General features: G+C 50.4%; 1 protein-coding gene across 1 annotated transcript in view; it reads right to left on the reverse strand.

The window, feature by feature from the left end:
- The window catches only part of ERN2 (endoplasmic reticulum to nucleus signaling 2), a 19958-nt gene extending 7775 nt beyond the window's left edge, over positions 1 to 12183 (reverse strand). Inside the window, exons 1-13 of the mRNA XM_008055571.1 lie at positions 12094 to 12183; positions 10270 to 10375; positions 8866 to 8899; positions 8529 to 8601; positions 6573 to 6645; positions 6311 to 6418; positions 5890 to 5991; positions 4701 to 4965; positions 2524 to 2602; positions 2289 to 2436; positions 2052 to 2173; positions 888 to 1043; positions 459 to 624 (exon numbers count right to left, since the gene is read on the reverse strand). Of these exons, the coding sequence (XP_008053762.1) occupies positions 459 to 624; positions 888 to 1043; positions 2052 to 2173; positions 2289 to 2436; positions 2524 to 2602; positions 4701 to 4965; positions 5890 to 5991; positions 6311 to 6418; positions 6573 to 6645; positions 8529 to 8601; positions 8866 to 8899; positions 10270 to 10375; positions 12094 to 12183 (1522 nt within the window). The remainder of the gene's footprint in view (positions 1 to 458; positions 625 to 887; positions 1044 to 2051; positions 2174 to 2288; positions 2437 to 2523; positions 2603 to 4700; positions 4966 to 5889; positions 5992 to 6310; positions 6419 to 6572; positions 6646 to 8528; positions 8602 to 8865; positions 8900 to 10269; positions 10376 to 12093) is intronic.
- Between the last annotated feature and the right edge of the window lie 675 nt (positions 12184 to 12858).

Genomic DNA, 12858 nt, shown 5'->3' on the forward strand with positions numbered 1-12858 from the left:
CGGCCACTGCACTCCAGTCTGGACGACAGAGTGAGACTCCAACTCAAAAATAAATAAATAAATAAAAAGTAAAGAGCATAAAGGAGGAAAAGTTACCAAATTGGACCAAGATCATTGAACTTGACCTTCTGGGCTCAGGTGATCCTTCTGAGCTCAGCCTCGACCTTCTGGGCTCAGGTGATCCTTCTGCTTCAGCCTTCCTAGTAGCTGGAACCACAGGCATGTGCCACCATGCCCGGCTAATTTTTTTAATTTATTGTAGAGATGAGGTCTCACCAAGTTGCCCAGGCTGGTCTCAAACCCCTGGGCTCAGACAATCCTCTCACCTCTGCCTCCCAAAGTGCTGGGATTACACGCATGAGCCACCGCGCCCGGCTTAATTAACCAACTTTGAAGTTAAATCTCTCCCTCCCTTTCTCTGGCCCTGACTCTGCCCTGTCTTTCTCACTTAAGCTCACCTTCAGGGTCATCAAGTGGCTGGGCTTGCTTTGAGGGGCTTTGAAGCCTCTTCTTGCCCCTCAGGGTGGCCCCTGAGTGCTGGCACTGAGTATCCTGGGAGATGTGAGGAGGGTCTGCCGGTGCCAGGGGCGTCTCCTCCTGCTTTTCCACCAGGTGCTGCTGCTGCTGCTGCAACATAAGAGCCTAAAGGGGCCCTGCCTGGCTAGACCCTGTCCCAGAATAGGCTCAGGATTATGCCTGAGATGGCCTCACCCTGGAGCACAAACTTACACAGCACGGTAGCTGGGGCTTGGGTGGCTGATGGGAGGAAGGCAGGGGCAAAGTCACCGCTGGATGAGTGACAGAGTTGCTGAGTGGTCTGAGAGGAGGAGTAGGTTTCCCCTTAGGAAGACCCTAAGATGGACCTGAGGTCAGAGTGATGGGCCTACCTTCCTCATCAGAAGGAGAATCCACCCACCCAGGAGGACAGCAGTGAGGCTAGCTGCCAGCAGGTCTTGGGGTCCCAGCCTGGGATAAGAGTCTGGAGTTTTCTCTTCTGGATGCATCTCCGGGTCCCAAGGTCTCTCCCGGCTCAGGCTCAAGAGCTGAGAAAAAAGGAGCTCTTAACACCCTGGTTCACTGTGGACCACTCAGTCTTTCTTCATTATCTACTACAGGGTCGGGCTTAGCTGAAGGGGCAAGTGGATGGTCGGTATGGTGCGAAATGTGGTGCTCTCCGTGGTGCTGAACACCATGGTGCCCAGAAGTGGCTTTCCAAACCTACCAATTGGCCAGCATTTTATGGGCTGTCACCAAAAGATACAGATACTCTTGGAGTGTCACTAAAGATATACTAACTTCCAGAGATTCTGAATTTGTTGAGTCTGAGTGGGCTCCCAGGTGATTCTGATGAGCAACCAGATTTGAGAACTACTGCTCTTGGTCATGGCTATTCCTTCTAACCTTGAACTACTTACTATTCTTGTTCTGCCCTCTCCCAGGTGAGCATGTTTTTATAGTTTTTCTGTTTTCAATTTCTCCCTTGACGAATATTTTACAATTTTTTTTTGAGTTGGGGGTCTCACTTCATTACCCAGGCAGGAGTCCCATGGTACACTCACGGCCACCTCAGTGTCGACCTGCTGGGCTCCAGCGATCCTTCTACCTCAGTCTTACAAGTAGCCAGAACTACAGGTGCACACTACCACACCTGGTGAATTTTTTAAAAAATTTATTATAGAGACGAGGTCTCGCCAAGTTGCCTGGGCTGGTCTTGAATCTGCGGGCTCAGGCAATCCACTCGCCTTGGCCTCCCAAAGTGCTGGGATTACAGGCTGAGCCACCAAGTTTGGCCATATTTTACAATTTTTACACTGAAGAAGATTAAAGAAAATAGTGACCCATGTTTCATGATTTAGTTATCCAGTATCTTTTTGACATTTCTGACATGTTTCAGGCAATAACAAAAAGACTTTGTCTTCCGGAAAATTGTGTGAAGTCAGCTGACCCACCCTCAAATGTCATTCCTAGCAGCCCAAGGAAAAAGCCCAAGTGCTGTCTACTCTTCTCATTGGTCCTTCCCAGCCCCCCGCCTCTGCCCTTCCAACACTGACCTCCAAGAAGCGGGCTGGGGCCTGGGTACTCTTTGGGGGTCTCGTCTCAGCAGTCCCACTTCCTGGGGCGGGATGGACCCTCAGCATGGTGGTGTGCAGGATGGGGGGTAGCTCGTGGTGTCCTAAGGGGAAAGCCAAAAGTCAGTGGGCTGAAGGTGACCTCAGTCTTCCAGCTCAGAGGCTGAGCTCACAGGCTCTTTATCTTCATCTATACCCAATTTGAGCCAGGGACCTCACCAATGAGCAGCCACTGGCTAGGGAGGGCCACGCTGCCTGAGGGGTATCTGACAGCAGTGCTGGGTGAGCCCTCTCGCTCCCCTGAGACTTGGAGTGTCACCTCATCTGTGGTGGGGCCATCTGTGGAGGCCAGGGTCAGTCCACGAGGCTGTGGCAGAAGATGGAGAGCCATGAGGGAAGGAGGCACTATTTCTCTTTCATCCCCTTTCCAGCCCACTCGAAGACCCCTTCTCACCACTAGGGCCACCCCTGTGTGGACCAGTGCTTTAGAGACATATAAGCCAGCTTCATCCTTCCCCACATACAGTGTCATCCTAGGGAGAGAGAAGAAAAAGAAGGATGAATGATGGTGCTGAGTAGTTTCAGTTATCCCTGTTCTGTACACATACCCTTGTTGTCCCCTGGCTCTCACATTGGCTCTGGGCTGAGCCATGAGACTTGCTTTAGCCAATTAGACAAAAGCAAATGTGACACAAACAGAAGCTCAAAAAGTGCTCGTGCACTGGGTTTTGCCCTGTTGTGTTGTCCTTTGGAGCCCTGAGACCACACTGGGAGGAAACCCAGGCTTGCCTGCTGGGACATGAAAGACCTTCTAGAATAGGGATGAACCATTCTATTTGATGCCCCCTAGACCAGTCAGTGTACCAACTATGAGACAGGTGAGTGAGGTCATCCTAGATCATCCAGGCTCAACCAAGTCACCAGCTGACTGCAGGACCAGAAAAACCACCCAGAAACCCTACAGAATCTTGAAAAATGATAAATGCTTATTGTTTTTAAGTTCTAAGTTTTGGGGTAGTTTTATGCAGTAAAAGCTGATACTAACTCTATAATCATGATGGTGAAATCTATGTCTAACCCAGACCTCTTTCTGGAGTTCAGTTTTCTAAATATGAATTCATCTCCTCATTTTTCACTTCTCTCCCTCTTTCTCAAGTGCTCCCTGCCTCTGAAAGTGACAGTACCCATGTGCGTTCAGAAACCTAAGCATGACCTTTGACTCTTTGCTCACAATCACCAAACTCCCTAATCACCAAATTCTCCCCCCTTCCTTCCTTCCTTCCGTCTGTCCAAGTTTCACATTGTCATCCAGACTGGAATGTAGTGGCACAATCATGGCTCACTGCAGTCCTGACCTCCTGGGCTTATACGATCCTCTTGCCTCAGCCTCCCAAGTAGCTGGAATTACAGGTGCATGCAACCACATCTGGCTATTTTTAAAAAGTTTTTGTAGTGACAAGGGCTCACTATTCCACCCAGGTTGGTCTTGAACTCCTGGCCTCAAGTGATCCTCCTGCCTTGGCTTCCCAAAATGCTTGACTTACAGGCATGAATTATGGTGCCTGGCCTGATTTTCCCTTTTACTATTGTTCACTCCACTCATTTCCCTCTCTAGGGTTTCCCCTCTTGTGCAAAATATCCTCATTTCTTACCTGAACGAATGCAATATCCTATAAGTGACTACTTCTTCCCTGACACCATTCTAAATATCCTTCACAACTGCAATCAGTTACCTTTCTGAGATGAAAATATGATCAAATCACTTCCTTGCTTAATAACTTCTGGCGAACATCTCCTTAGCCTTAGGAGAAAATGTCCACACTCCTTAAATGATCCTACAATATCCCTGCTTGACACCCTCAGACCTTACTCCTTGCTCAGATCTGTGTTCCAGTCTTTTTTAATTTCTGTTCCCTGGATTCCAAGCTCTTTCTTTCTTGTCTCCTATTCATCCTTTAGGTTTCACTTTAGATGTCCCTTCCTCCAAGAAGCTTTCCATAACTGCTTCCTGCCCCCAGTCTCAATTTGATTTGAATATTCTTCCTATACATTCTCATATGGCACCCTTCTCTTATCTCACCCTTTATTGCTCTGTGTTGTAATTGCCTCTTTACATGAGTCTCTCCTACTAGATTCAGATTCCTGTAGGCAGGAACAATGGTGGGTTATTAACTCTTGCACTCCCAGAGCCTAACTGACACATAGTACATGTTCAATCAATATTTGTGGAATGAATTGATTGAATGAACAATCCCCGATTTTCCCAGTCTATTTACTGATTCCTCCGTATGGGGACACTAAGACACAGGAGCAATAAGGGTGATATTTAACAATCAATAAGGCAAAGCACCTAGCAGTCAGGACAGGTTGAGATCCAGAGGCCCCCTCCTAGACCAGATTTTTGTCCTATCAGTTGTGAACAGTGGGGCTAGTCACAGGGTCCTGGGAACACTTGGGGGGTAGTGCAGGACAGTTATTTACCAACCAGTTTGGTAAGTATCCAGTTTGAGATATTTTGACCCATGGTTCAGCTGTGCTGGTGTTTCATGACTGAACATCTTGTCTGGTCACTGGGCCCAGGCTGCAATACTCCCAGGAGGCTCCCTCCCTGCCCCAGGTAGGAACACCTACAGCAGCTGGGTGTCCAAGGCAGAGAAGTGGGTGGCTGTATTCTGGGGGCCTGAGGCAGGCAGTCGGATGTGGCCCCAGCGGAGAGCAAGGAAATGCAGGGTGTCTCGAGCCAGCGTGAGATGTGGTAGCTGGCGCAGGCTGTCCTGGTGCCAGGTGTAGATGCCCATCACAGGCATGCCCAAGTCCTGTGTCCACAGCACTGTGCCACTTCCTGGGTCCACGGTGAGCAGCAGACCCATCCCACAAGACACCAGGTAGCTTGCGTCTGCCAAGAAAGGTGGCTGGGGAATGTGTTCAGCTCTGACAGGAGGCACCTGCGAGCACCTGAGGTGGGGGGGTGCTTTGAGGGTGGGCCCTCTAGGGGGTCATTCAGGTGTGCAGGGGTAAGGTGATATCACCTGGAGGGTTATCAGGACATGAAAATTTATGGGGTCACTTCGAACATGAGGGAATCAGTCAGCGTCATCCAAAGGTGACCCAGGTATGTGTGTCAGTCCAGGTCACTTGAGAGACACCAGCTAGGATGTGGGGTATTGGCCATGATGGACAGATGGTCATCCAGGATGGGTCAACCAGGGTGGCCCAGAGGCATGCAGGTCACCTGGGAGTCACTTGGAGCGTGGGGGAGGGGTCAGTCAGGGCCTCTGGGGATGTCATTTGTGATGTGACAGGATTACTTGTCTGGGGTCTCATGAAGAATGATGAACTCTGGACTCGAGGGATTGCGTAGGGGCACCTGCAAGGTCAGGTGGGCAGTTGGGTATCAGTCTTAATATCAAGGAAGTGGTCAGTGTTACCTGGGGAGTCAATCTGGGGAAGAAGATGCCTAGGGTCATCTTTCAGGATCACTCAACATAAGGGGTCCATTAGGATCTATGGGGGTTACTCAGGGTGTACAGGGGCTATTTGGGATCACTCGGGTTGTGAGAAGTCATCCAAGGTTACCTGGCTGGAGTCATCTGGAGTAGAGTTAGGGTGCTGAGGGATTGCTCAGGGTATATGAGGGTCAGTCTGGGTGTGGAGGACAGTCACTTAGGGTCAGCTGTCAGAGGTGTGTCATCCAGTACGTGGGGTCCCTGGGGAGGTCAGGTCGGTCAAAATGTGGGTAGGACTTAGTCATGGATGCCGTTCTGGGCTCCCTGATTTGGTGACTTGCTCCAAGGCGGGGCCAAAGGAAGGTGGCACTCACATTTACCAGGTGAGCCGTCCATGGGGGGTGCTGAGTATTGTCGGTAGGTGGTGTTCCAGCGCAAGGCCGGGGCCCTTGGGTCATGCATGATGACCGTATACTCTGGGGATCCCAGAAGCAAGATTACCAGGTATGCTCCCATGATGCTCCCTCCCCGCTACCTCAGGGACTGTTCAGCTTGTGGGGGTGGGAGCTTCCCAAGCACCCAGCCTGGAGGCCTGGAAGTCTGTGAGTATCATAGTGGCAGAAACCAGGGCTGTCTTGTTTATACCTCTCTCCCAGCTCATAGTTCAGTGCTTGATAGAATGTTTATTAATGACCAACAGATTGACTGGCTTGAATTCAACTTGGATAGTAATAGCCAGGCCTGGGCAGAGCAAAAGGGGAGGCTGCCCACAACTTGGGAAGCTGTCTGACTCACGCGTTCTGCCAATGTAGAGGCATGGGGTAGAGGGACCCTCTGTGGTCAGCGTCATCTGGGTCTCCCCTGACTCGGGGTCCACCATGAACCAGGCATCCTGCTTCCGGCCTGAAGAGGTGGAATGTGTGTTAGCTTTCAAGATGGCATGGCAGAAGGTTGTGTGTCCTGTCACTCCTGTGTCCAGCTGGCCTATTGTGACAGGACTTAGGTCCCTGTACCTGCTGTCTGGACCTGCATCCCACAGGCTGGAGAGGCCACTCACCTGTGTAGAAGACTCCATCAGAGCTGCGGCAGGGAGAGGCATGAACCAGCTCAGGGATGGTGAATGGCAGTTTCTAAAAGGAAAAAGTCCCAGGAAGAGTCAGGGTGAACCCATCTCCACAGCAACCAACTCATTGGGTACTATGATTATTTCCACTTTCTAGGTGAGGAAAGGGGACTCAGAGAGGCCAAGTAACTTGGCTGCTGTCACACATCTAGAAAGTGGCAGAGCCAGGACTCAAACCCAGGCAGTCCAGCTCCAGAGTCAACAACTTCAGCTTCTTGAGGAAGCGCAGACATTCCCACACCCGGTGCCAAGATACCACATGATCCACTTGGTCCCAGCCTGACAACCTCCTCCAAAACCCACAGAGACTTCAAAACTGTTGACAGCCATAAAAGGCTCAGAGAGACTGAGGAGTGGTGCTGGATAAAGCAGACCATGACCCAGTGCTGGCTACAGTGCAGGATCCACCCCCCACCCTTCTCTGCCCGGCTCTTCCCCTGGAGTGAGACTTGTCTGGATTGTGTGAGTAGGTGCTCCATGCTCTGGCTTCCTGTTGGGCTTGGATAAGGGGGACAGGGTGAGATCAAGGTATATATGCCCTGGTTTCCTCTCTGCAGAGTCATCATGGGCTGGTTGCCTCCACCAAAGGCCTCAGGTCCCATCGGTGGCACTCTCAGTATAGCTTCTTCTGGCTCCAGGATGGGTAGCTGCTCCGTCTCCTACCTCCAGGCCGAGGACTGCTAATGGCATCCCAACTGTTATGAACCATAGGTTACTACACTATTCCTTATGGTTTTCTACACTCTACCTACACCTTTGTAAGCAATCCCTTTAATGAAATGTCTTCAAAGTATCCTACTTGAGTGTGCCATGTATTGGAGCTAGGGCCTTGTCTGATTTACAAGACTGAAAATGTCTTATCAGTTTTGCTTCCTTAATCATACACTTAAGACTTTTCTGGCAGGCTTCCTTGGGCACAATCAGAATTCTGACAAAGAGCTGGGTGTGGTGGCATGCACCTGTAATCTCAGCTACTTAGGAGGCTGAGGCTGGAGGATCACATGAACCCAGGAGTCTGAGGCTGTAGTGAGTTATGACCACACCACTGCACTCCAGCCTGGGTGACGGAGCAAGATCCTGTCTCAAAAAGAAATAATAATAATAAAAAGAATTTTGATGAAGCACATTCCACTCCATTTGGAAGACTGCAAAAAATGGACACAGATTTTCCCTCTTTTTGTATGTATGTCCCTTTGCAAGGTGACTTTTAGCTTCTTCCATAAAGAGGTGGAGTGTGATGAGCCATCAGCAAATATGATATAAGCAGATGGTTGAGAAGTGCTTGTGTATTGGGCTTGCCCACTCCTGCTGCTTTTGGGTCCCTGTTAACATCACATGAATAAGCCCAGACTTGCTAGAAAGGGATGGGAGACACAAGGTCCAGGTGCCCCGTCAAAAGCCAGTCAGTTACCAACCAGCTTTCAGAAACAGCCATCCAGTTGCCCAGAAGCTGACCACAGATGCATGAACAAGTTCAACCAAGACTCGCAGAAGAACTGCCCTACTGAGCCCAGCCTAAATTGCCATCCCACCAGATTCTGAGTTGAATGAAATGTTTGGGTTTTAAGCCCTTGAGTTTTGGGGTGATATGATATTTAGCAAAAGCTAACTGATATATACATTTCTTCTTAATACCCTGATTCTAGAAAAGTCCCTTGGATACTCTCAGCCTGACAGTCAGCCCACGCTGTAGACACAGCCAGAGCTCCCCTCACCACCCTTTCAGCAGGGCCATTAGACACCTTCAGGCAGCCTCCCCATAATGCCCTCAGAGTCTTACTTGACATGCATCCTCTGCAGGACACCAGATTCTGACTGTAGTTCCCCTCCACCCTCCTGCTGACAAAAGCCCTGGCCTTCACTCAACCCTGAGCACTGTGGGAAACACACCATTAAGCCCTGCTGTTTCTGGGTCCCTAAGATGTACAGGCTGCCATCGGCTGGGTCTGAGAGAAAGGCTGTTCTGTGGAGCAGAAAGGAACATAGAGAAGGTTGGGTGAATGTCTCCTGGTTTCATGAAGACCCCCTCCAACTTCTTTCAGCTAGTATATGCCCTTTCTTGTAGGAGATACCTTGGAGCACCAAGATCCTCCCTCATATCACATCCAGGCCCAATTATCTTCCCTTACTTCCAATATCCCCCCTTCCCAGGAAAAACTCTCTCCAGGCAACTATAGCTTCCCCATCTTTCAGTGGCCCCTCCTTAAAAGATGCCGGGTTCACTTACTCTGTGACATACATTGGTCCTTGGATGATGGGATCTGTAGGGACAAGAACATGGAACATGAGCTGCCCTCTCCAGACACTATTGAAAAGCACAGCTCATACCCATTGAGTGTTTATTGTATGCCAGGCACTAAGCCAAACATTTGAAATGAATGTAATGCCATCTTCCCAAGAACTCCATTAGGTAGACTTCCATTTTACAGGTGAGGACATTGAGGCTAAGAGCTATGAAGGGTTTTCCCAAGGTCACACAGCTGGTAAGTGGAGAGGCTGCCTGTAGATATGGGCTTACTGAATTATTTTTTAAATTTATTTTTAAGATTAATTAATATTTTTAGGGCAGTAGCACAATCATAGCTCACTATAACCTTGAACTCCTGGGCTTAAGTGATCCTCCTGCTTCTGCTTCCTGAGTAGCATGTACCATGCCTGGCAGATTTTTCTTTTCTTTTTTTTTTTTTTTGTAGGGATGGGGTTATATTACCCAGGCCAACCTCAAACTCCTGGCCTCAAGTGATCCTTCCACCTTGACCTCCCAAAGTGCTGGGATTACAGGCATTAACCACTGTACCTGACCTCAGCTGACTAGATTCTAGAGTCCATATTATTATCCTCCATGCCAGCATTCTCCAACCTTATTGGCATCAGGGACCGGTTGTTGTGGAAGACAATTTTTCCATGGGCTGGGGTGAGGGATGGTTTCAGGATAATTCAAGTGCATAACATTTATTGTGCACTTTATTTCTATTATTATTATTGTAATATATAATGAAATAATTATACATCTCACCATAAAAAAAGAGGTGCAGATGGAAGTGGTAAATAGAATAATGGGTAGGCAATGCATGGACTAAAATAAGTGTTGGATTCTGACACCTTAAAGCCTGCCACCAGATGCGACTGTACAGTTGAAGTACATCAACTCACTTGCCACTCACTGATAGGGTTTTGATATGAGTCTGCAAACAATTGATTTTTATGGTCTCTGTGCAGTCAAACCTCACTGCTAATGTTAATCTGTATTTGCACCCACTCCCCAGCACTAGCATCACTGCCTCAGCTCCACCTCAGATCATTGGACATTAGATTCTTATAAGGAGTGTACCGCCTAGATCCCTCACATGCGCAGTTCACAATAAGGCTTGCACTCCTATGAGAATCTAATGTCACTGCTGATCTGACAGAAGGTGGAGCTCAGGTGGTAATGCCAGCAACGGGGAGCAGCTGTAAAAACAGATGGAGTTTCATTTGCTCACCCACCCTTCACTTCTAGCTGTGTGGCCTGGTTCCTAACACGCCATGGACCCCGGGGGTTGGGGACACCTGCTCTCTGCCACAGCAACTGCCTCCTCTCTCCCACCAAACTAAGAGCCCAAGGAGGGAATAGTGACCATTTCTTGCTCACCATCCTTCAGTGTCCACTTCAAGTCCCCTGTCTGTTTGCTCAGTGCATGGAGACTTCCATCCAAGGTGGACACCAGCAGGAGGCTCTCTGGTCTGAGGGTCTGGACCTGTGGAGGTTTGGGGGGATAAAAAAGTCAGCTCTCTGAGAGGTCTGAGACCACCTCTTGCTATCACCTCAGACAGGGCTGGCTGTGGCTCTCCTTTCCCCAGAGGGGTACAGAGAAGAGGAGGAAGGGTGATTGGGGAAGCTGTTGGTTTCATCCATCATCTCCTTGACCCTAGAGAGGGGTTACAGTGAGAGCTGAGATGTTTCTGGGGTGGCTTTCGCTTCCACTGTGTCTAAATTCCCACTTCCTTCTCTCCTCCCTCATCTTCTTCTGTTTTCCAAAGAACACTGAAGGGAAGGCCTTTACAAAACTACTTCATTGATCCTCACAACCTCCCTTTGAGATTGGTACTGTGAGTTTCCCCATTGTACAGGTGAGGAAGACTGAGACTCGAAGAAGGTTAGGTCATTGCCTAAAGCCCCTCAGTCAATAAATGGCAAAACTGGGACTTGAACTGCTGTCTCTCTGATTCCAATGCCTGGCTTCTTTCTCCTGTGCAAAAGGTCTGTCTTTCTGGGGATGCCCCTTTCTGTCTCCCCTAACTGGCCCGGCTACTTTTGGTGCCAGGCTCCAACAGGCCCCCTGAGCCATGCCTGTGGGGTGGCTGCGGGAGGGGGCCCTAGAGCTAACCTTACATCTGGCGCCGCTGGGCTAACTCACCTGCTGCAGCCCCTCCTTGAACAAACAGGGTGAGGCTGAGTTCCGGGCAGGAGCCCTAACATCCGGGTGGCCCAGCCGCACCCCTGCAAAGGCCACATCCTGCTCCAGGACCCTCAATTTGGTGATTGGTGGACAGTCGAAACTGCCTTTTAGCCTCTCTTTTTTCTGGGCCTCAATTTTGTCATCTGTAACACGATGGGGGGGGGGCGGGGAGGGTAGGGAGAATGGTCTAGAGAAGAGGTTGTAGACTCCTTTCCCACAATTGACTTTTGTTTAACCATCATAGTGTTTGAACATTTGCTTTTAATTAGCTGTCAATTCGTTGAAAGATTTCACTTTTTAAAAATCTAGATTTCTAATTTTTCCCATTTCTAATTTTTCCAGAGACACCTGATCTGGCCACCCCTGGGCTCACATTTTCACCAAGGGTTGTGCCCAGAGCAGGAAGGCAGACATGGGGGGGTGCCTAACTCTACTCATGTCTTTTGCCCTGTGTCCAGGTGGGACGACCAGATTCGAGGCTAGGCCACTTTTGTCCTCTGGCTGCGTTTCTGTAAGACTCTTTTGCTCCTAGCACGGTTGGATCAGATCCCCTCCCCCACCAATTCACCCCTCTCGCGCTCATTTATCCCAGAAGTTTTGAGCCTGGGATGCCATCATGGGCAAAGGGGGACCCCGTTGTGAAGTGCCTGAAGCTGTCTGTAAAAATGCAAGTGCAAGTGCATTTTTCAGCAGAGGACCCTTAAAGTTGATCATATTTTCAGAGGACGCGGGGAATCTCCACAAGTTCTCCAGGCTGCTCCCTCCCCAAGCCGTCACCTCCCTGCAGAAAAGTCGAGGGCTCGGCGCTCCTGCGTTCTCCCACGCTGGCATGTTTCCCCAGTTAGGTGTTTGTGGGAGCAATCCCTCAACCGTAAAGGGTTTTCACTCGTCAGGGACCGACCTGGGGAGACCCCGGCCAGAGCGAGGGAGAGCGCCTGGCTGCTCCGCCCCGCCGCGCCCCACCCACGCTCCCCGCGGTGCGACCCCGGAGGCTCGGCGTCCATCCCGGCTCTCACCTGCGGTCCGCGCGTCCCGAGCAGCGCCACGAGCTGGAGCAGGAGCCCGAGTGGGGACCACGGCCTCGAACCCCAGGCCGCACTCGCCATATCGCCGCGGGCACCAGCCTGCAGGCCAGGTCCCTCGGTGCCTCCTGGGGACAGCCCGGCCTCCGCCCCACGACTCCGCCCCACCCGGCGGGGACCCCGCCCCACCCGGCGGAGACCCCGCCCTGGGCTGGGCAGGTTGGGGGACTCAGGCTTGGTCGGAGATCCCCAGCCTGGAGTCCTCCTCCCCCTTCCCCTTCTCTCTCTCCCCCCGCCCTCCGCCTCCTTCCCATCGCACCCCGAGCTGTGTCTTCCTGCGTCTCTTCACCCCATCACCCCACAGGGATGGCACTGAGCTTTCCCGGGAAAGGGGCTTTTACGAACCGAGGCCACTTATGCAGAACTTTACTCGAGCACTGTGCTTGCGCAGCACCAAGACCCATGTAGCCACTCAGACCAGAATTGAAATTCTGATGTCTGACCTCAAAACTTGTGCTCTTTGTCACACTAGTGGCCTCCGTGAGCTATTATGAACTATAGATTAATTGATGGATTCACTCATTCACTCAATAAACATTTATTATGACCTATTATGTGCCCTCCTGGTGAACAAGAGAATAGGGTCTCTGTCTACTAGAGCTTGTAGATTCATTCCTATGCTTTAGGTGACAATACAGCTATTTTTTTTTTGAGCTGGAGTCTCACTCTGTCACCCAGACTGGAGTGCAGTGGCCGCTT

Source organism: Carlito syrichta, unplaced genomic scaffold (assembly GCF_000164805.1).
Source record: "Carlito syrichta isolate Samal-C Ts95f unplaced genomic scaffold, Tarsius_syrichta-2.0.1 Scaffold301885, whole genome shotgun sequence".
NCBI lineage: Eukaryota > Metazoa > Chordata > Mammalia > Primates > Tarsiidae > Carlito > Carlito syrichta.